The sequence below is a fragment of the Mustela nigripes genome, chromosome 6 (assembly GCF_022355385.1).
Source record: "Mustela nigripes isolate SB6536 chromosome 6, MUSNIG.SB6536, whole genome shotgun sequence".
Lineage (NCBI taxonomy): Eukaryota > Metazoa > Chordata > Mammalia > Carnivora > Mustelidae > Mustela > Mustela nigripes.
Window position 1 is genome coordinate 128828145 of NC_081562.1, and position 24003 is coordinate 128852147.

General features: G+C 37.9%; 1 protein-coding gene across 8 annotated transcripts in view; it reads left to right on the top strand.

Annotated features, from left to right (window-relative positions):
• Positions 1 to 24003, top strand: part of NEBL (nebulette) — a 362713-nt gene that overhangs the window by 289755 nt on the left and 48955 nt on the right. For 3 of the 8 annotated variants that reach the window (XM_059404209.1, XM_059404207.1, XM_059404215.1), the window contains 9 exons: positions 2853 to 2966; positions 4576 to 4677; positions 8677 to 8781; positions 10713 to 10820; positions 12845 to 12955; positions 15477 to 15587; positions 17958 to 18068; positions 22768 to 22878; positions 23046 to 23156. The exons of 2 other annotated variants lie outside the window; for them this stretch is intronic. In XM_059404209.1, coding sequence (XP_059260192.1) covers positions 2853 to 2966; positions 4576 to 4677; positions 8677 to 8781; positions 10713 to 10820; positions 12845 to 12955; positions 15477 to 15587; positions 17958 to 18068; positions 22768 to 22878; positions 23046 to 23156 — 984 coding nt within the window. The remainder of the gene's footprint in view (positions 1 to 2852; positions 2967 to 4575; positions 4678 to 8676; positions 8782 to 10712; positions 10821 to 12844; positions 12956 to 15476; positions 15588 to 17957; positions 18069 to 22767; positions 22879 to 23045; positions 23157 to 24003) is intronic. 3 more of the 8 variants (XM_059404212.1, XM_059404211.1, XM_059404208.1) reach the window with 3 other exon arrangements.

A 24003-nucleotide genomic window follows, 5' to 3' on the forward strand; every position in this document is an offset into this window, starting at 1 on the left:
TATCTATCTATCTAGTAGAAACCTTTTATTCAGAGCTGTAGTCAGATAAATGAAGAAATCAGTTGAAGGAGGAATTATAAAGACCGGACACGTACCTTAATATTCCAGTTTAATACAACACACATAGGTGTACATTTATTCACCAATCTTTTGATTATAGTGAAAAGTCTTTTTCTTGGTAAATGAGGCTGCGGTTTGGAGTTTTGTGTTGTTTTTCTCGCAAACTATAATCGCAAACTTCTCGCCAACTATAATCACAATGCATTGGTCCGTGATTTGCGTTTTGAAAGACACTTCGCTCAAAGACACACCGCCGATCTCCCTGAGTTGCAGAACCTTTTACATTATTTACATCCCGCTCCTGACTTTCCCGGTTGTCCTGACTACCCTTAATTTGATAGCAATTTATTTTTAGGGAATTGCTCTCATTAAGTCTCTCATGGAAATAACATAGTTTTCACCTTTCTTTTTAACAGTAAATTTGTCAGTGTTTTCAGTATTAAATTAAGTGATGTGATTATGATAAATCGAGCTAGCATAAACGGGGTTAGGGACAAACTCAGCTGACTTTTGGCAAATTTATATTCTCAGCTAACGGGAGCAGAAGCGCTGGGGGTGTCTTTAAACCACTTTAAGCGAGTGTGATCAAGTCAGACTTGCTGTTGGAAAGATTACTGACCCCAGTCTTGAGAGGGTCTATCTTGGTCATGCTCCCAACCTCAGGAAGGAATGCATCCTACCTCATGGACTTCTGGAAAGCAATCATCAGCCCACACTGATGACTCCTTTTTGTGTCTACTCATTATGCCAAGCCTGCGCTGAGCTCCTACCATGAGGTGGGATGAGTCGTTGCATTGTGGATTAATGACTGCTCTTTGGAAACGTACCTTCACTTGGGAGGAACAAATGTGGGGTTTCAGGGCAGTTGAGAATGTATCGGGTTAATTTCCAAGTTCCACCCCGTCCGTGTTGTGTGCAGACAGTAGGAAAGGCTGATACAACCTTTTTTTTTTTTTTTTTTTTTTTTTGCCACTTAGCTAAGACCTAGCTAAGAAGCTTATGGTGGCCGAGGTTGGAGAATTTGAATAACTGAAGGAAAAATGTGATGCTGCCAGCTAGGATTGCTTAGCTGGATGGGTTAGTGGGTTAAATAGCTACCAGTTGCCGAGCTTGTTCAGGGCACCCAGGCCATCAGTTAGAATGTTTTGCTCAGTAAGTGGAGAGTGTTAGCGAATCTGGCTGAGTCAGGAGTGCCATTCAAGTAGAAGTCAGTTAAGAGAGCCTTCTCTCATTGTCAAGTAAATATTCTTTAGACACTAAAAACCTAGAGAGATGAAGCACAGATTAAAATAGGGTATAGAGTGCGCTGGCAGAGGGATGTGGAGAGTGCAAAGGGAGTGGAATTGTGTATTTAGGGGAGGACCAGGTCCGGAAAACCTTGGCTGTGGTGCCCGCTACTGTGGAAAGTTGTGAATGAGATCTCAGTTTGTTTCTTTCATTGGTGATCCTGTTCCTGATTCCAAGACATAAAATACTGTATTTTTTACAAAAATCAGAATTTTTTTCCTTGTTTATATTATAGAGTCCTTTCCAAACTAGTTAGAATAAAGGAGGTTTTGCTTGGGTTTTTTAAGGCAATGTGAAGATCAGAAAGCTATTATTAGCAATTCGAACTGCAACAGAAAATATTTCCTGTAAGCCGTGTTGGAATCTTTTCCAAATGTATTCCCCCCAAGATTTTCGCTAGCTGCCTTCCTCCCACAGGTGTCACACGCGTATCCTTGAGGAAGATATCACCCAATATACATTCGATTAAAATAGATAATGTGAAGTGTTCCCAAATTGCTTAATAAAAATTACTTCCAGGCCTGGGTGTAAGACGTATGAATAAAGGTGCATTGTGTGAGAATGCTGTAAGAACACAAAATATGATGAGAATTGTAATATTGTAAAAATCCAACAAGAGAATAAACCATTTCTGCTGTTGTGGTCTGTGCATTTCTTCCTGGAGACAGGCAGCCAAGGGGTTGTGAGATTTGAGTAACTAGTTTTTTGGTTTTTGTTTTTGGTAAAGAATTTATATCTACATTTCAGATAGTTATCACAACCTACATTTGCATATTTCTCTATTCTTAGAAAATTATATAGTCCTATAGGATAAGTGGATAATCCTTTCTTGGATTGCCCTAAGATTACTGTTAAAAGGAGAAAAAATAATTCAGGGTGCATATTATAGATAGTTTGCTGCTGAATACAACTGTAGGGAGCTGAAGCAGAGGAAAAAAAATTCACATTAAATAGACTCAGGACATTTCAGAAAATGTAATCCCTAAAAATGAATTTTTGAACAAATGAGAAATGATGAGAAAACAAACAAACAAACAAACCGTAGTCCAAACCATGTCCTGTATTTGGGATAATTCCCTCAGGAGAATTCATATTCAAATTCTGGGACTCAGGTTCCATTTTCTAAATGTGATAGACTTTCATTCATTTGTGGTCTCAATTTCCAATTGATCATAGATTACAAGAGTGCAGAAATGGAAACTGACATTTAAAAATCCTGAGATTTTAGTGTATAATTCTTGTTAATAGGATTTGAGTTCATGCCTAATTGCATTTATGATCAATGTTCAAGCAGAGGTTGTTTTTGCATAAAAAAAATTTTTATGCCTAATTAAGCTTTACCAGGGGAAAAAAAAAATACCAGGAATTTAAACTTTGCTACCATTCGTTTTTAAGGTAGCTTTTATCTGATCTAATTAAAAGTCAACTCTGTCATTCTGAAGCCTTAAAGATAAATGTGCTATTTAATTTATCCTGTTTTTTTTTTTTTTTTCCTTTTATGGCAGGTTAAATACAAAGAAAAATTTGATAATGAAATGAAGGATAAGAAACATCATTACAATCCTCTGGAAAGTGCTTCTTTTAGGCAAAGTCAGCTTGCCACCGCACTGGTGAGCGATGTAAGTTACTTTGTGATTCGGGAATTATGACTCATAGAAAATTTTTTTAAATATCTTTTGACTCTTGTATTTTCAGAACCCAAGTGTATTGTAATTACTAAAGATCATGTAGTTTCCAAGTAATTTTAGTTGAAAACACTGAAGCATATTTTCCTGAAGCTTTTTTGAGAAAAACGTATTATTGTAAGTTACTATTAATGGTTACTGATTGCTATTTAGTTAATCAGTAGGAGTAGTATTGCTAATAAAAACTATTATATGGGATCAAGCGTAGAAAGAGATTACAGAGTTTGGCAAAAAAAGTAGTGTGTAGTATCTTAAATTAGTGGTTGTGACAATAGTTAACTCATGTAATTATGCCCAGGAAATTGGGCTTCTATAAAGTACAACCTAGTGTACGGTAGTTTATAATAAAGAGATATTTAGAAATTGCCCTTTGTAATGGCTTATGGGTTCTTTCCCATCCCTTATGTAAATGCTCGGAAATACTTCTTTACAGATTTGATTTCATTCTGTTTTTTTTTTTTTTAAATAATTAAGTTTCAGTTTACAAGAAAAGATGCCTTATAATTTTTATTAGAGTTAGGCGGAGTGTGAAAATGGAAACGGGGAAAAGAGACCCCTTTGCTATAGTTGAAGGACATATGGAGTCCCTTTACACGTATTAAGATGAAGAATTGCTGAACTGTTGCTTTGTTAGATCACTTAAACCTTTCAACTCCCGCCAGGTGGTTGGGACTCAGCATCTCTTACTTTCACTAATGTTTAGTATGTGTTATTTGTGCGCCTTAACTCACTTGTGCTTGTTACCAGCAATTGAAATGGTCTTTTGGGATCACTGGGAATATCAGAACGGCTTCCTTTTCTTTTGTTTTTATCCTGTGTGTGTGTTAAAGTGTAAAGCAAATAGAGTTGGAATACACTTAAAGGAACCCAGAGCATGGAGCCTGGGAGCAGGAGGTTTAGAAAGGATTTGAATCCGGTTCTACATCCTCTAATATTATCCCTTCATCTTTCTGTGCCTCAGTTTACTTATCTGTAAAATGGAGATGCTTAAAATACCTCTCCACTAGGGTTGTTGTGGAGATTGAATACGTACTACATGTAAAGTGGTTAGAAAAGTGTTGGCACACAATAAGTGGTCAAATATTTTGTATTAATATTTTAATATTATGGGTACTAATATTATTATATTTTCAAAACAGCTGGTTAAAAAAAAAAGTTGGCAATAGGATGAAAAATACTGAAAGCCCTGAAATTGCTCCAAAATGTAATTAAAATACTGTAGTAATTTCTAAAGAATATAGTAGCTGGTATTTTTTGTTTCGAAGACAGAGTGCCTATTAAAATTACTTGATTCTGTGAACATCACTCTTTTAAAATATGTAAACAATAAAAGCAATTATCAAAATATGTGCAAGTCCCCAGAAGTTAACTTTTTTACTCATTCACTGGTAAACGAGCACCACCTAGTGGCTACATGTATATTTGCCTGTTAATTTACCACTGCCTGGTACTTCATGATGTATTAAAAATTAATGATGGCCATAAGGCAAAAGCACCTTTTTCTTCTCTTAGATGGTATTTTGTTCCATGTTTATTTTCATAGGTGAAGTACAAGAAAGACATTCAAAGTATGCACGAGCCAGTCTCAGGTCTCCCAAACCTGTTTTTAGAGCATGCTTTGAAAACCAGCAAAATGCTCAGCGGAGTAAGTCTGTTGGATGGCAACTCAAAGTGCCTTGTGTCTCCACGGAGCCAACCTGCTTCCTCCCAGAGTGCCACGCCTCCCTGAATAACTAACTCATTGGGAAAGTAGTGGCTTGCTTTCTTAAACCCCACCAAAGCTGCGCTCTACGAAGGGGCTTCTCGCTGGCTCTTTAATATCTCTTCAGTGCAAACTCTCTCGTTGAAACAACTATGCTTCAAAGCCCATGGACAAGTGTTCTTTCTGTCTTTCTTCTTCCCAGTTAGATGGAAGCCACTTGGCGGTCAGGTTTAAATCAAGGATCTCTTCTTTTATGCCCTCTGCTCTTTTCTGGAGCAGAGTGTCTGGGATTAGGTCCCAGTAACATACAAATTTGTCTAATTTGTATTTTTCCTGAAAATAAATCCCACATCACATGACACTCTACTTTGAGACTTGTGAGGGTTTCCCCAGTTTCTTCAGAGCAATTGGGGGAGTGAATGTTTTTTTCATGTCCTAAAGAAAATATTTGTGTACGCTGCCAAGTGATCATTCCATCAGAACTCACCTCCAGGATGCTGTTTCAAACATTTAATGTGTGTGGATCCTGACTCCGTGGGTTCTCAAAAGTGATGACCCCAGCTCACCTGTGCCCCACTGCCGACTTCTCAGAATGGCTCATGGTGACGATGAACTATAATTTGACCTCACGTTTTTTCTGCATCTATTTTCATAATGACTCACACGCTCACCCACTTGCTCAGAATTATCCAGATGTATTGAATAGCTGCTTTGGGCCAGGTACGATCAGATGGAAAATTCTGTTGGGCAAGAAATGTGAAAATAATTATCTTCAGGAGATATGCTCACAGTCCTGGATTTAAAAAAAAAAAAAAAAAATCTGTAGTCCAGACCTGGTTCCTGAACTATTGAGTAATGAGATACAGCTTCAATTCAGGTTTAAGAATGTCTGCCTTTGGCTTTGATGTGTTGAAACTTCTGTTCATTATTTGGTAATCTTCCTTTCTCAACTGATGTCATCCTTCTTGAAGTGCATTACGTGTGTAAATAATTCATATTCTCAGAGATTTTAAAATTAATTAACTGACTTTTATCACTGGTCTTGGGAGGAAAAGCTGTCTGTCATTCTCTGTGTCTGTTGGGTGGGCTAGGAGACATGGAGGATTATCAGGCACGGAATTAGACTCTGGGCCCGCCCACTTTGTTCATACTTCTTGCCATTGCAAGCCTCCACTCCCCACCTCTGCACACATTCCTCCACTCCTCAAGTGGTCCCTTCAGATTCACATTTTCCTCTAGGACCCCTAGGGATGTTTCTAAATGTTGGTACATTTCTATTCTCGGAGCCTGCTTTCTTCACGTTTAGTCTTTGCCATCCATCCCATTTTGATCATTGAGTCGCATCTGCCCTTGACTCTTCTCCATCCGTGCTTGAGTTAAATTTCCTGAGAACATGAGGATTTGTGCGCAAATAAGACAAGAAAAATATCATGGTGGTCACTTAAAAATTTGGTAGTTGGAAGAATACACGCCTCTCCTAAGCAATATTATCTTCAAGAATACTGACCTTTCTGGGGCGCCTGGGTGGCTCAGTGGGTTAAGCCGCTGCCTTCGGCTCAGGTCATGATCTCAGGGTCCTGGGATCGAGTCCCGCATTGGGCTCTCTGCTCAGCGGGGAGCCTGCTTCCCTCTCTCTCTCTGCCTGCCTCTCCATCTACTTGTGATTTCTCTCTGTCAAATAAATACATAAGATCTTAAAAAAAAAAAAAATACTGACCTTTCTCTTATAATAATGGTGAAAAAATTATAACTTAATACAAATTGTTTCTATCACAGATAGATAGCAGAGAAACTCAGCAAAGACATATATTACATTTATTGTATATGCCATTTTAAAAGTTTAAGTCTTGATTCAGATGGTGCTTTTGTCTAGGTTATAGATATTTTTCCTTCACAGAAAAATTGTGACTGAATAATTACTTCATGGGAGAGAAAGTTTAAGACTCAGATATGTTACCCTGAGGTATCTATTTATTAAAGATGTATGATAATACATTGGCTGAAATTTATTGTACATTAGAATTGCCCTTTTTTAAATTTTAATGTGGAGAGAATTGGAATTTTGCTGATTTATAAGGCAACTTAATTTTAGCCAAAGATTGAATAAGAAAGTGCTTAATAAACAGACATTCTGCCAAAATTAGTTGTCAGTTGGTTATAAATGACTGTTTTTTAAAGACCTCTAGATGTCTTTGGTATAAATAAATCACCATTTTTTTAAAACACATAGTGTAAGAATAAAAAATTAGTACTTATGAGTTTGAACAGCTGTACTAATTAAAGTTTTGAAGGACCATTTTGCCCTGGAAAATAGAGCTTTCGATTTCTTTGATAACTTTGCATTAACGTGAAATATGTATTGCATGTTACTCTGTGTCATTCCCACTAGGAGGCAACAGAGACTATTACATAAGGAACAGCAAGTCTTGAAAATTCTTTTGCAGATCTTTCTTCAAACAGGTTCTGTTTTTTGTTTTTTAAAGAGCGGTTTCTGAAATTCTCTGCCACTAAAATAGATCACTGGGGACAGTATTTATTGACCTTCCCTGAGTCTATTCCATTATTGCAGGCGTAATATCCTGGGCTTTACTAGTTCTGATTTTAACTTGATATGAGTATATTCTAGTATATTCTAGTGTTACATTTGATTCATAATTATTTTATTTACATATTATAAAATAACTTTTAAGTAAATTATAAAGCCCCTAAGTATACTGTTATTCTTTGAGGTTATTTAATTAGCAGAGGAGCCGAAATTTAGAATCTGTTCTCTTCTTGACAAGATGTACTATGGGAACATTTTCATGAGCTTCCTGGGGTGTTTTACTCCCTCACTTTATTCTGGCTAGAGTTTTGGGAGACACATGTCTTTGTACTCTAATATCTCAGAAGTGCCTCTGGGGACTGTTGCTGTGTCCCCATGGAACGGTGGTTCTCATATGCATCCTTCCAGGCTCCCCATCCCTGGCGCTGGGCCTCTTCCTGGTTCACTCTCAGATCCCTGGAGCATCTGCTAAGACTTGAAGGTCAGCTCTGTTCCAGCCTGCTCTTTCCTGCTCCCTTTCAAACGCGGCATACCTCCCCCTACATCCTGCAACACTGCCATTTCCCCTGAAATCCTCACTGCTGAATGAGCAACCAGCTTTGGCTCAAGTCTTGAGTCTTTGAGAGTGACCATTTACCTCTAGAAGTGAACTAGCGCAGTGTCCAGTCTCCAGTGAGAGAAATTACAAAGCAATTTTTGTTTCCTCGTGGCCTGTTGTACTCGGTGTCCTTCGGTCACCAGTTTTAGCATCTCTTCCAAATTCACCACTTTGTCTGTGTCTCTAAATCGTAGTCCTAATCCAATTTCTTCACCTTAAAAATTCAACGGACTATACCCAGACCCCTCTGTTTCTCTTCCAGATATTTCCTACCCTCTCTTTTTAGGAAAATTAGTTGAATTAATCCTCACTCCCTTATTTTTCTCACACCCTTTCAGTCTTCCTCAAGGCTGAGCCCTCGTGCGGAACATCTTTCCTTTACTCCATTCTTTCTTCTTTCCTCCCTTTACTTCTTGTAGATGCTATCAAACACACTTCTGTTCTAGGATAAGCTCCGAACAAATCACCTTTATTTTGCCCACCTCGCTTGTTCGCATGAGTCCTGTGGCTGGTTTTTCTGTTGCCACTCCCCAGCATCTTTTTCATTGTGCTAAAGCTAATCGTGCCCTGTTCCTCTAGGGTGTCCCCCATGGACCACCTCGAGCTGCTGGTCCCTGGTGCATTGCCCGCTTCCCTCAGTGTCCGACATCTACAAGGGCAGCAATGAGACTTGTTAGCTTTGCAGCTGTTGTTGGCTTGTTATTTTTCAGTTTGCGCTCCTATGTATTGACTGTTCTCATGGGTCTCTTTTATTTTATTTTATTTTATTTTGAATGTATGTTCATGTTCTCTATTTTAGCACGGGTATAGAAAGCTTTTTGAGGAAAACAAAGGAATGTATCATTTTGACGCGGATGCTGCTGAACACCTGCACCATAAAGGCAATGCCATGCTCCAGAGCCAGGTGTGTGCCCCTCCCCCACACCCATCCAGACCCTTCACCCACGCACTGCCACACACCTCCCCCAAGAAGGGGGAGCAGAGCCTACCTCCTGAGGAAGTGAGCATCGCTTCGGAAAATCTCAGACGCTGCTCTCTGTGACTGGGGTGGGAGAGCAGGAACCATGTTTCCGTGTAAAAGCATATCATAAAATAAGTTACTTCACACAATTTTAAGCTTACAGTATATCAGTTAATTAAACCATGATCAAATCTCATGATAATTTCAGTTTTCATAGTGTACTAATTTGTCATCGTGAGCTGCAAAATTAATTTTCCAAGGTGCCAAGTTTATTAGAATTTCTCAGATCAGTTAGAAGTGTTATTAAAAATTATCTTACATTAATGTTTCTTTCAAGTATAAAATTCTGTGTATTCCCTGAATGAAATTAAAAAAAAAAAAAAAACCTTCCCTGTGAACTTTTTAAGGGTGTTATCTATACATTTTTTTATTCTGAGTTTCAGTAGTTGCAAAAGATGTCATTCCAGCATCTACTAAAATATAATTTTACATCACTCCATTAAATGTATCCTGTGGAACATAAACTCCTTAATGATTTGATACCCATCTTCATTTAAAAAATAAACAAATTGGCTATCCTTTAAGGTTTGGAAACCTACATTTTTTTTTTCTCTTTGTATTCTTACTTTTATTTATTTAATTTTTCCTACAAAGTTTTATCCTCGCATATGTTATTACGTATCCTAGTATGTTACTACACTTCAAACACTTTCATTGATCACTCTATCATACTTCTCTAAAACAAAAATAGGCCTACAAATAGGAATTTAAAAACCTGTTACATTTCCTGCTACCACAAACTTCTAAGTATTGAACAACTACTTTTGGATTTAATCATCATTAAAAGTGCTATTACTACATAAGTTAAGAAACAATTTCAAAAAATTATTTATACATAAGAATTTTATTTTGTTATTTTTTAAAAAAGATTTATATTTATTTGACAGAATGATAGAGAGCACAAGTTGGCAGAGTAGCAGGCAGTGGGGGGGAAGCAGGCTTTCCACTGAGCAAGGAACGTGGTGTGGGAGCTCGGTCCCAGGACCCTGGGATCATGACCTGAGTTGAAGGCAGCCATTTAAACCACCTGAGTCACCCAGGTGCCCCACAAATAAGAATTGTAATGAAGATGCATTTCTGAATGAAATGAATCATGATCAAAACTTTTTTTGTGAATGTAATTCTAAAAGGCGTATTATTGCTAAGAAAAAGCTGATCATTCTGACACCTTATATATAATTCTCGTTTCTGTTATAAGGAATTAGAAAATATAGATCCTTTTACAAACTAAAATACGAAAGAGGTTGGTTGTAACTGAAATAAATAATTCATGATAGGATATTATTAAATAATGCAGGGCAAAACTGAAAGCAATTACATAAAATCTCTGTGTGTGGGTGTTACTCAGTGTCTGTGGAAGAAGATAATAGTCCCAGAGAACACTGTCTTCCCTTTGAAAGAAAGAGAATCACACCTGTGTTTTCCTCCTTGTTCATGATTTTCTGATAGACATTCGAAGGCATCACAGGGATCTGTCTCTATGTATATATGTGTGTACCATTAGTGTATATATATTAACCCCATGTACATGAGATATATCTATATATCGAAGCAATTTAAATAATTCATCCAAGTCCTAGAACTGCATTTAGTAGTTCTAAATTATTTTTAGTCCACAAATATTTCTGTATATTACCTGTTTACTTCTTTTATATGTCATTTACCACAGGGAACCCAGTGACCAACCCAAAAGGCCAGAATAATACAATGTTAGAAACTAGGATGATTAATTTCAGATGTATTTATTTTATTTTGCTCCATTGGTACAAGGGCTTGTGAGCTTTATGTGCTTTTTATACTTTTTTTCAATGCAGGTTAAATACAAAGAAGAGTATGAGAAAAATAAGGGGAAATCAATGCTTGAATTTGTTGAGACACCCTCATATCAAGCTTCAAAGGAGGCTCAGAAGATGCGGAGTGAGGTGCGTCCCTTTGATATGTTATGAACTTTTTTTTAAAGTTTATTTATTTTTAAGTGATTTTGTGTCCAACATGGGGCTCAAACTCAGGACCTTGAGATCAAGAGTCACATGCTCTCCCAACTGAGCCAGCCAGCTGCCTCTGTTATAACTGTTTGATGCGCATTTGGTGGTTTAGCATTTGAAAGGAACTGGCGAAGTGATTCAGAATGTTGAATGGGTCTAGAGGAAAGCACACTGCCCAGGAAGGCCAGGGAATCCCCGTTCTAGATCTGGCATCTTGTCTGGGTCTTTGAGATTCTGTGGCCCTAAGTTTTTCTTATTTGGCAAATACAGTATGAGGCCAGGTGAGCTCTTTGAAACTGCCCTTTCACATTCTATGATTACAAAGTTGACACTTTCAGGTTGTGTCAATGTAAAATTATGATGAGCAGAAAGAAAATGAAGAGCCAGGTTGCTATATTTACCTTTTTTTTTCAGTGACAATAGAACTAGCATTTATTAAATGCTTACTCTGTGCTAAGCAGTTTGCTAAAAGATTTATATATGTCTCATTTAATCCCCTCAAGGTAATGATGCTAGGTGGGCATATCCCTCAATTGATAATCATCTACTGAAATTAACGGTCTTGTCTGAAATCACATATCCAGTAAATGCCAATGATTTAGGACCTGGTCCAATCATGAGTGATTCTCTTTTTTTCTGTTCCCTTACTTGGTTGATTCTCCCCACAGTCTTCCCACCCCCCCAAACAGTGACAACGAAAGTTTTAAAATATCAAGAGAAAAGAGCAGTTAAGAATTTTTTGTACATATGCATTCCATGTTCTACTTAAAATGATGCCGAATCATATCCAGATATTGCCCAAACAGTTTTGCTTCATCCTAGTGAGATTTCTTCTGCTCTTTCCACAGATCATTTGTTAAATAGTTGCTTCATCCTAGTGAGATTTCTTCTGCTCTTTCCACAGATCATTTGTTAAATAGTTGTATGTGACATAAACGTAGGAGAGGCAACAACCACCTCTCTGATCGTCCCTCGCGGTTTGGGAGAATTTCTTTACACAATTACCTAACTCTGTAATAGGTAGCTTATGAACCCAGAAATGGCCTTTTGTTTTGCATTAATAACAATCTCTTGTAGAATTTATATTTATTATCTTTGTGATGTAATTTGAATAAAACACTAAGCTGGTAAAATATAGGCTTTTGTGTGTCCGATAAATACTTCACATGGATGGAGATCTCTGTTATTTAGAGAGACTGTTTTTACAGTCCTAAGAGAGTTACATTGGCTTTCAAATCCATGGGTCAAATGCTGGAATTGAGGGATTCTTAGCCAAAGGGTGGCCAAGAATGTCGAAGGGGCAGGTGAGGGTATGGATGTCTGCCCTTCACAGTCACCATCTGCCCTTTTGACTTCCTAGCTGAGAGCTCTTTCCTAGAGAACAATTTATCAGGTTGAAGATAAGACTCCTCACAGTATAACTTGATTTATAGGTGGTAGAGAAACAGTTTCAGGGCCAAAATCATTAAAGAAAGACACGGAAGCTGCAGCGTGAGATGGTCTTTGTCACGTTCACAAAAGGCTTCCAGTGAAAGGGGTGATGAGAACCTCAACATTTATGCTCCTATGCTTTGAATGGCTTTCCACACGGCCAGACTTTCTTCCAGTGGATGGATCCACTCCGTTAAGAATGAACCAGTCCGGGGATTCTCAAATAACCAACTTTATTGGCTTTCTTCTCCAATCGGGCTGGAGTCAAATAGTGACAGTTTGATAAGGTGATCAGCAGCGTTACTCTGCTTTCCCAGAGGCAGCTGGTCCTTGATGATTCTTCTTTTGTGTGGTAAGAATTCTAAAATTTACAGTAAATTTGGAGTGATTTCCTTGTGGCTGTGAAGACTCCAAGGTGGTAGGATTCTATAAGGCAAACCTCAGTTTTGTTCTGGGAACTCTTGTTCTGATACCTTTCTGACAGTGATGAGTGTTTTCTAAATTTCAAATTATGTGGTCTTATTTAACAGAAAGTTTACAGAGAGGATTTTGAGAAGGAGATTAAAGGAAGACCATCACTGGATTTAGACAAGACTCCAGAATTTTTACATGTAAAGTACATCACCAACCTTCTGAAAGAGGTAGGGTCTTGCGATTTACTATTAAATATTGTGAAAGAAAACTAAAGAAATAACCCAGGAAATATTTACTCCGGAATTCCCTACTAACTGGGATATTAATCTATTCCTCTTTCTCTCATTTTGACCTTTATAAACAGAGTTTTTCATTTTCATTAAAGACAGGAAAGTGTGTGTTCACATTTCCATTTAAAGTTGGGGGAAGAAATCACCCAGAGTTTCTGGAAAAACTTGAAAAATATTCTGATTCTGTGTTTGTACCTCAGAAGCTCTGTAAACAGTTTTATAGCAGATTTTTTTTTTTTCTTATTCTGACTATGGGTGAGGCAAACTTCATTCTTTCAAATTTAGTTATTCAAAAATGCATTTTAGAACCAGCGTTTTCTGCAACTCTCCTGTAGCATTCTCGGGACGTCTGATCATCAGAAATGAGGGGCTTGGATGTGAAGGTCTGGGTAAATGACACATTGTTTCGGAGTGGATTGTGTTCTAAGCAGGGGAAATATTTAGCATAGAGAACATAGGGACTCACATTGATTTTTTATTTTACTCTCAGCAGGAATCTGCTCCCCTCCCCCCCAACTTGGTGCATTTTGGCTCACGATGTATTACATTTGCTGAACATTAAGGTCTTCAAACCAGCAATTAAAAATGTCACGCTCATAGTCCATCCCTTTCAAAGTTTCTTTTTCTTTTTCTTTCTTTTTCTTTTTTTAGTGGCTGAAAAGTAACTCGGAGCTCTTTGAACTTCCTGTTTAAATAGAGTCTCTTTACATATAAGGGGAAGTATTACAGAACTTTTCACCCTGAATTTTGACTGAAGAAACTACTCCTGAAAGAAATATCTTAAATCAGTGAAATAAATTCGAGTACGATTCTGTACATGAACTTCCTTAATAACTGAATGCCAACTGGCTTTTACTGTTTAACTGCTTTTAGAAATTTAATGTGCCTCGCTGTTGTAAAGTATGTTGGGCTGAAATGGGCATATGGTTTATGCAAGAGTGCTTTTGCTGTCCTACATTTTCTCACTCCTAGTTCCTTTCGAACTTTTTGAAGTCGAAGTCTAATCAAATGGCCACTTCCTGCTATTTTCTTTCCTTTACAAAATATGCACTGTTTATATGAAACTTTGAAAGGAGACTCTCTTTTATCATTTACATGCAAATGGAATGTTAGATCCAGTTTAAGGTCCATAAATGACATTGACTGTCTCTTTTATTTCTCTTTTTGAAAGAATCTTATTTTAGGTATATTGATTCAGAATATTTGCATCAGGATAGTAAAAGACCCATAAGACTATGATTAAAAAATCTTGTAAATTCAATTTTAGAGAAGTCTAATTTTTAAAAAGGAACTCTCAGTGACTTAATGAAATTAAAACTTTTCTTTCTAAGTATATGCATTTAGCTTTAAATTGTCTTTGCGTTTTTTACTTTATCATGGTTTTTACATTTATATTGCCATTTAGAATGTTCAAAGTATTGTTTTATACTTCCATTTCATTTGATTCCCCCAATTGCCCTTTAACATCAGTATAATAAGTATTTTTATTTTCATTTTGCCTGTGCGTGTGGAAATCAAGGCTCAGTTACTTAAAGTCATTTGAAGGTCACATGTCCAAACAAGTGAAAGAATCCCTACTTTCATCCAGGTCTTTCGACTCCAGAGCTCCTTCCAAAATTACATTCAGGTCATTATAGTGTCTTCTAGACTATTAGTTAAGCAGAGGACTAGCTAATTTAATTATACTGGACATCAATAATAACATCAAATGAACCCTAGAATTTACTGGAATATAACTTCTTATTATTAAAGGAAGCCTCATCTTTTATCTGGCAAGTTAGTCCTAAGTGCAACTCAGTTGAATTGGATCAAGATATATATTGTTTTCATAATACAATTTACTAGGGGAAAAAAAAGAAATTCATTAGCAGAACAAAAACCTCAAGTTATATATGAGTATTAGTAGAGACATTTGGATCTACTTAAAATATAATATTAAAATGGATGACATTCAAACTATGTATTATCAATCTGTAGGAAATTATTTGGTTTTATGAATCTGAATAAAGTTGATTTTTTTTAAACTTTCGCTACATCAATCCTTTTGATTTTGTAATTTCCAATTCTTTTTCAAGTATGGTCTTTTGGTGATTCATATTTTATAGATAGCTTTCAAAGAAATACTTCAAATAATTAATAAGAAGCATCCATTCCTAAGATCTTCCTCACCACTTAAAAGGAAGACATCTTTTTAAAATATGGCACCAATATGGTACCAAATATACTGGAAGTCAGGATGAAAGGGAAAATCCTGATAAAATTGGAAGCCACTCTAAACATGACTAAAAGAGAAAATAGAGTCTCTGTAGAAAATTAGGAGCATAAATACTCAGGAGTCTGATTCATAACTTCCTAGAAATATTTTCTCCTTTCTTTGGTCTCTAGAAAGCATGTGACATGGTATATCAATTAAAGGGTATCCCAGAAATTTTTGAACTGTCATGTTCTTGTCTCATAGAAGGAATATAAGAAAGATCTGGAAAATGAAATAAGAGGCAAAGGGATGGAACTTAACCCAGACGTTCTTGATATTCAAAGAGCAAAACGTGCATCTGAAATGGCTAGTGAGGTAAGTTTATTTATTTAGCAACTGAAAATGTATGAATTTTCAGCTGACTTCCTTGTCTGTAAATCTTTTTCAAAGATTTATATACATTCTGTAACTTTTATGTGCCAGGTGATAAGAAGTAGCTATTCCTAGTAGTCATTTTCCAGTCAAGGAATTAAAGGAAAAAAGAAAAGAAAAGATATTCACCATCTCCTTTCCATGTGGTATGAGAAAAATGACCATTTCCCCCTTGCAGAGAAAAAATGTGTTTAATAAACTAGAATAATTATAGATTCAATTTGAATTTTTAAGGAAGTAAAAGGCAGAGGATTGGGAATGTGTTTTACAAGCTCTGTCAGTTACTATGGTGCAGGTCATGTGCTCTCCCGCTCTCTACCCAACGGAGCCCCCACACCGTGCGTCCACTGCTCAGTGAGCCCACATAAAGCTCTTTATGAAGTGAGTGACTTTGCTCACTGTACATGGAATTTGTGGGGAAGAATGAAATGCCCCCGAAGAGCTCGGTCCTTTCATCCTTGTGTTACGTCATTACTTTGGTGTCAGATAATGACCCTGCACTTTGAGGAGAATCTAGCTGAACTGAGCAATGAGAAATGGAAAGTGGTGTCCCCATAGGTTCATAAACTGAGGTAATCAGGATGACGGTGACCCTGTAGGCAGGCTGCAGATGACAGGGACCCAACTCAAACTGGGTGAAGCAACAAAGGGAATGTTTTGGCTTATGAATAGAGAAGTCGGAAGTCAAGTTTCCTTCAGGTTGGAATCCAAAAGACATCTCTCTTCCTTCCTCTCTCAGTTCTGTTGTCTTTATTGCTTCAACCTTGGGAAGCTATCTCCAAGTGATGGCTCATCCTAACAGTAGGATAACTCCTATCCATTCCAGTAATCCCAATAGGAAGTGAGCATCTGTTTCTTTCTTTCTTTCTTTCTTTTTTTTTTTTTTTTAAGATTTTATTTATCACCTGACAGAGAGAGACACCGAGAGAGGGAACACAAACCCGGGGAGTGTGAGAGGGAGAAGCAGGCTCACTCCTGAGCAGGGAGCCCATTGCAGGGTTTGATCCCAGGACTCTGAGATCATGACTTAAGCCAAAGGGAGATGCTTAACCAGATGAGCCACCCAGGTGCCCCTGAACATCTGTTTCTTATATTTACAGCTAAGGTCCTAGGATTGAATCTCACTGGATCAGCTTCTATCCTGTGTCTACTTCCGCCCTAATCATTGTGTCTAGGGCAGAGGAGTGTAATGGTATGGTTCTTGTGATCCCTCCTCGGTTGTTTAATTGCATTCTAAGTGTAAAAGATTCAAGGCTTGCCTGGGTGGCTTTGTCGGTTAAGTGTCTGCCTTCAGCTCAGGTCAAAATCCTGGAGTCCTAGGATCAAGCCCCATTTTGAGCTCCCTGTTCAGCAGGGAGCCTGCTTCTCCCTCTCCCTGACCCCTGCTCACTCTCTCTCTCTTTCTCTCTCTCTCAATCTCAAATAAATAAATAAATCTTTAAAAAAAGATTCAAAATTGTTATGTGTTTAAAAAAAATGTGTAATCATCTTTGGCCATATCCGTGTTCTTTAAATGAATTAAAGAATTGAAAACCACTTATGATGTCTTTGGCTAATATTGACGTCACATGTCCCTAAGTTAGTAATTCTGTACAGATTCTTCTGTTACGGTGACACGTACAGCCCACCTTCAGAGGTAGATCTTGTAATCACTTGTCGGTAATACCTGGAAAAATCATTTTAGCCTCTCAATGGCGGAGTCCGTCTAGATACAGCTGCATGGCAGGGGACGGTGGCAGGAACACCAGTAAGTCAGTCAGCCTTAGCTCTCCAAGTATAGGAGTAAAAGACCAAAAGAAGCTATCAGTTATTGAACACCTACTGTGTGCTGAGCACTATACTGTATGCTCTCATTGCTCCTCAGACGGCTGGTGCATGGAGGAGTTACTGCCCCCATTGTTCAGATGAGTAAACCGGAAAGGTTACACATTCCCAGTGTCACACAGCAATTGAGTACTCTGGTCTCCAAATCAACCTTCTTTCTATGGCATCAACTCATCGAAACCTGCCTTCCTATCCCCCAGCCCCTAACACAGTTATCAGTGAAGCTTCTCAGCATGTGTAGTAAAAACCTCAAAGCTTTACATACCCTTTTCCAGTGAGAATGCTGATACCCTTCTAAGCAGTCCAGAAAACTTAGTTCTAGGTGATCATTTCATAGTACAAAGTAAAGTGTGTTTTTTTCTTCTTTTTTTTTTAAATATGTTCAGCAATTTTTTGGTATCATTGATTACAGATACAGGTTTGTCCTTAGAGTGTCTGAATATTACAAAATACTGGTTTTTTGTTTGTTTGTTTGTTTGTTTTTTACAGAAAGAATATAAGAAAGACCTGGAGTCAAAAATTAAAGGGAAGGGAATGCAGGTTGGCACTGACACCCTTCAAATACAACATGCCAAAAAAGCTGCAGAGATAGCTAGTCAGGTTAGTTGAGTGAATGGTACAGATGTCTTAATACCTGTATTTCAGGGGGCTCCTGGGTGCGTTAGTCGTTAAGCCTCTGCCTTTGGCTCAGCTCTTGATCCCAGAGTCCTGGAGTCAAGTCCTGTATCAGGCTCCCTGCTCAGCAGGAAGCCTGCTTCTCCCTCTCACACCCCCCCTGCTTGTGTTCCCTCTCTCGCTGTCTCTCTCTCTGTCAAATAAATAAATAAAATAAAAACAAAAAACAAAAAAACCTGTATTCGGAACTTCACAAATCATATTAATCTCCCAATTAGTACATGGAGTTCCCCAAAGCTTTGTGATTAGTTTAAAAGTTTGGAATGGAGACCATTCCAAATCAGCATGTTTGTTTGAAAATGTTTAGTTCCTGATTTACTCATTTCCTTTAAATATATCAAAGAAAACTAGGGGGAGGGCATTTTAATAGAACATACACACACACACAAGAAACCCACACCCCCCCTTTCTTATCTTATCCTTGGAATACAACAAATTTCACATTCATCTGGGCTATAATAAATGTTTTCATGCTATGTTTTCTTTAAGGACAGGTCATGTGCCTCTCCGTACATCTGCGTTTCCCACTTTCTGAACAGACCTTGAAAATCACATATTGAGACTCTAGCCTGACAGTGATAACCATTTCTGTATGATTTGGTTGCACATTCTGAAAATACCCCATTGACCTCATCACCATGCTGGAAATTCCTACCGGGTTAGCATTTTGGATTGAAGTGTTCTATATCCTGAATGACCGTGTTCTTTCATCTAATATTTTCCTCTTCATGTAATGCATGTAACAGCAGGATATTAGTTTAGAAGTTTTGGCTTAGAGGCTATGATGTGATAGAGAACAGATAACAATGTTGTAGGAGTCAGACCATAAATGCGTAGTTTTTTGAAGGCAGTATCCCAGAACCAGTTCCATACCTCTGGAACTCCTCCAGAAATTTCGAGAATGTACGAGCGTCACTGGAGTAGAGGGTATTTGGGAAGAGCTGATTTTGTGAGAAACATTTGTAAAGAGAATTTTGGGGAGAAGGCTAAGGAGTGCTGCCCACTTACCTCAAGGCTGGTTGGGGGGTGTTTCAGTGGGGCTACTCTGAGAGCTGTAATGTAATGTGTTTGCAGTTAGGAAGAGCTGGCTCAGGACTGACTCCCCGCAGGAAATCTGGAGGGTGTGAGGGAGCTGATTAAATGCCCTCTAGTCTGCTGCTGCTTTGGGATCTGCTTACATTCCCAGGGTTAGGGTCTGGCCAGGGGAATGGAAGGGTCATAACTGGTTTGGAAAAAGGATCTGGAGATGGCCATAGTGACAAGAGTTGGGGGGGATGCATACTGAACAGGCCCTTGAAAACCACCTTTGACTTGACCCCTCCTTCCATTCTCCTGAAATATAGCCATTGTTGCAGATTTGTTGTAGAGCCTTCTGGATCTATTTTTATGTGTATATAGATAAACATAACACTTATGTACACGTAGACTTAAAAAGTCCTTAAATACCATGTATTTTTTTTTCCCGTACTTGGTTTTCTGACTTAATATTATAGACCTTTTTCCATATTACTTCATATAGTTCTACCTCATTCTTATAGCAAAATTGTTTCATAACTTAGATGTGAATATGTAACCATTTACCTTTTGATGTCTCATTGGCATCACCGCATGTAAATGACATGTAAAATGTAGTAACAGGATCTCAATATTAACACAATAAAACCAGAGGGCTTAATTTTCCCCCGGATCTGCTTTCCTTTTCCACTCCCTTCTTAGCAAATGTCATCAGTGAGATCGCCAAAGTCGCTTGGATTCTTCTCATCAGCAACTTTTATTGACTGCCCCCAAAATGATTTCTAAATCCATCTACTTCTCTCCACCCTAGTCCAAGCTACCATGTTTGTCACCTAGATCCCTGCAATGGCTTCTAACTAGAATTCTGCTTCCATTTTTGTCCTCTTCATAGCCATTCTTTACCCAACAGTCAGAAGCATCCTTGGAAAATTACGTTAAATTATGTTAGTCTCACTACTTAGAACTCTCCAATGGTTTCCAGTTATGTCCAGTGTAAATGCCCCACTCCTTGCTGCTGCATTCAGAGCCTCTCTTCTGCCATTCTTATCTTATTCCCCTCTTCCCTTGCCCATTATGATTGTGCTCCAGCCTCACAGACTTGCAGTCTCTGCACAGTGCTGTTTTCTTCTGGAAAGTTCTTTCCCTGGTCTTTGCCCAGTAGTTCTTTCTAGTTATTCATTCCTTAGATGTAAGGGTACTTTTTAATGGTGGCCTCCTTGGGATTCCAAGTAACTAGCTACTTGAAACTATCAAACTATTACTTATAAATCTCGGAAATGCTTCTTTTTATTAGGAGGGGGAAACATCCAGTGTTAGTTCAATGTACTGGCTTAGAGTAGGAGGTTTGGGAGTGAGGAATTCAAGGCTGGAGAAGAGCCTTCAAAATCAGTCTGAGAGTTGAAGCCAAAAGAAGGCATCCTTTCCATGGAGAGAACAATGTGGAAAGACTACAAATTATGTATTTCACACTTTTATCTAAGGGCCTCTAAGACACTTTCTTTTCATGAAACGTTGGAATGTCATGTCTTTCCTTGAACGGTATAGACTTGTTTTATTCAACAATATGCTGCTTTCAATTTCTGTGTGTAGCTTAGGAATGTCTGCTAGTTCTTGAGAAGCTAGGGGAAAGAAAGGCCTAGGGGAGTCAGGTGTCCTATAGTTATATGTACATCATGATTATAGCCGTGCTGTTATTTTTGCAATCCAAAGGTCTCATTTGTATGTAATCCTAGCCATGTCCCATTTTGCCCAGTTGCTAGGTTCTCACATCCATTTCAACCAAACTTTGGGACTTTTGAGGCTTAACTTTCCAAGGAAATTAATATGGCATATATTGTTACATGAATCACTTCCAATAGTTAAACCTTCCAGAACCTATGGAATTGACCATGTGACTTTCTATTAGCCAATAGGAGATTAGCAGACATGACTCAGGCAGAACCTATAAAACTCTTGTGCATTGGGGCTTGTCTTCTTGGAATATAGGTGCCATCATGTTTTTTCTTAAACCTTCAGGATTTTAGGGTGTTTTATTATACATTAGTATGTAAACGATGTAACTAAGGTCCTATGTAATCTATTGATGTGCTTGAGTATGCTTTTAGATTTGAACATTCATATTGCAAAATTAAATGACATACTTCTACCCTGGGACCTTGGGGACTATCTATGATTAGTGCCTCACTTTCTATATACATTGTCCTTCAAATGAGGTGCTTTGTTTGGGGGTCTTAAAGAGGCTTACGAGACATTTTTTTTAATACACACAGTAATAATGGAATATTATGATTTTGAAGGTTAAATGCTATTATTTAAATTGTATTCAGAAATGTGAAACCGAGACTCCAAGTCCGTGAAAATAAGCAGAGTTATGAGTCGAAGATAGGAAAAAATGTAATATTTTTCTGAGATTGAGATCTTCGTTTATACCTTTTAAAATAAAGGATATCACAAATAAGCAAGCCAACATTTATGCCATTGCAGGAAAACTGCAAATCTAGATTATGTCACATCTAGGCTACGTCAACATGATCGCAAATAACTGTTTTAGAAGAGATGTAATTAGATACAGCAATGTTTTTTTTTCTTGTAATACCATTTTTCATTGAAGAATCCATACACACTGAAAAGTGTACAATTTAAGTCTACAGCCTGCTTGATTTTTTATAATCTGTTTTAAAATGTGACGAGTCTTAGAGACATGTTGTGTCTGGGTAATTATGACTATTTTGTAAGTAACACATAATTCAATTCAGGCTTCTCAAAATAAGCAGATAATTTATGGTTTTTAGAACTAGACAGTAGAGAAAGCCCTAGGCTGGGCTTGCTCTGGGGCTCAGACAATGTAATTGAGTTTCAGTCTCTATCTTCAGTTCTCAGGCAGGCTTTCTTTTGTTTGCAAAGAAGTTCTTAGCGGTTCCTGGGGCTTCTTCTTTCTCCATCAATGTCTAGAAGAAGAGGGAAAGCTTCTTGATAGCATGTGTGGAAGAAGAATCCTACTCGTCCCTAGAGAATTCTGGAAGGGCCAGGGATGGAACTTCACAAATCATATTGTGATTATACCCCATTCCCCGTACCCCAAGGGATGGGGTATAATGGTAAATTTATGTGAGCCCAACAGGACCCCCTGACTTGGGCCAGCCTCACCCAAGCTGAATGGTCTAGTATGGGGGAGCTGTGAGTTGCCCAGTGGCAAAGCAGGGAGCTAATGGGAGTTGGGGGTAACAGCGGTTGGATTCCAAGGAAGCAACCAGCAATAATTATTCACCGCAGAGCAAAAAGTGACAATTTTGCAATGACATCCTACTGATACTCATCAGATGAGTTATATGTTAACCAATAACTGATCAATTTTATTGTACTGAAATAGAAAAACTTCCTCTTTAGCTAACTGTGTTTCCTTTCTTAATTCAGGTTAGTGGGCAGGAGCCTTCTGATCCCTTGTGACTAAGTCACTCCAAGCCATGTTCCTCCCACAAGTTTTAAAACTCTTCCTAGTTTTGTAGAAATAAGAGTCCAAAGCCATGATCTTGATGTGAGATGCCAGCACAGTTGTTAACAGTTTTTCACGTTCTTGTGGAGCCCTCACTGCATGTTTTATTTTCTCCAGAAAGACTATAAGAAAGATCTGGAGACTGAAATAAGAGGGAAGGGCATGCAAGTGGGCCCAGACACTCCTGATATCCAGAGAGCCAAGAAAGCATCGGAAATGGCCAGCCAGGTAAGGAACCCATAAGATACAAAGTTTACAACAGACACGATGATCTGTGTATAGAAAAAGCATAAATGGCATTTTCACACGTGTAGCCTTGAGATTCAAACACATACATATCAGCCTTGCTCTGGAAGGAGAAGCGAAGCTCTGAAGATTATTTTCTGTTCGTTTAGAAAGAATATAAGAAAGATCTGGAAAATGAAATTAAGGGGAAAGGAATGCAAGTGAGCATGGACATCCTGGACATACTACGAGCCAAGAGAGCATCAGAAATCTACAGCCAGGTTGGTGGAGGGAGTAAAGAGACTCTGAATACCATTTTCTGATTTTCAGTCCCCATGTGCCTTGTGTGTCTCTAAGACTGGTATTTTTTGGAGGGCACTGTATTCAAAGTCACTGCACTCTATTCTAGGAGCTATTGGTCAAACTTGATTAAACTCACTAATGAAAGGACATTTGCTGTAAATTCAATTCAGTGGCTGCTATTGAGTGTCTGAGCTCCCCTGTTTGAGTCCAACAACACTGTGATCCTTTTTATTTTTAGTTTTTGACTCTAGTGCACACTTGAATCCAGAGCTCACACTACAGAGAAAAGATTACAGATGAGTTTGTCTATTAACCATCTCATAGTAATAATGAATATTATCCCTAAATAGTCAGTTCCAATGAAGAATGAATAAAACAAGGTGCAAGGTGGAAGGTGAAATTGAACATTAACTAAAAATTAAGAGAAAAATGGTCTTCTTTGTAAAATTTAATTTACCAAGTGTGACCTGTCACACATCCTCTCTAAAGACTTGTTGAAAAAAAGCTCTAATAAAGCTGGATTTGGATATAACCACAAAAGAATAAATCTCATGGAAGAAGTTATGGATAAAATCTGATCTGGGCAAAAAATTCATTAGGGAATATTGTCTTCGCTATAAAATTTACAAGGAAAAGAATGAATCCCAATGGAAAAAAAAAAACAGTAAAGGGGAATGAAAAAATTAAAATGGTGATAGAAAATTGACAAAGGAATTACATTTGATGAAGGGGATTTATGATGAAAAGAATTTTCAACAAAATCTGACCAAATTTGTTAGAATTCTCATTAAAGCACAAGCAGAATCCGAACATCTAAAGGGCATC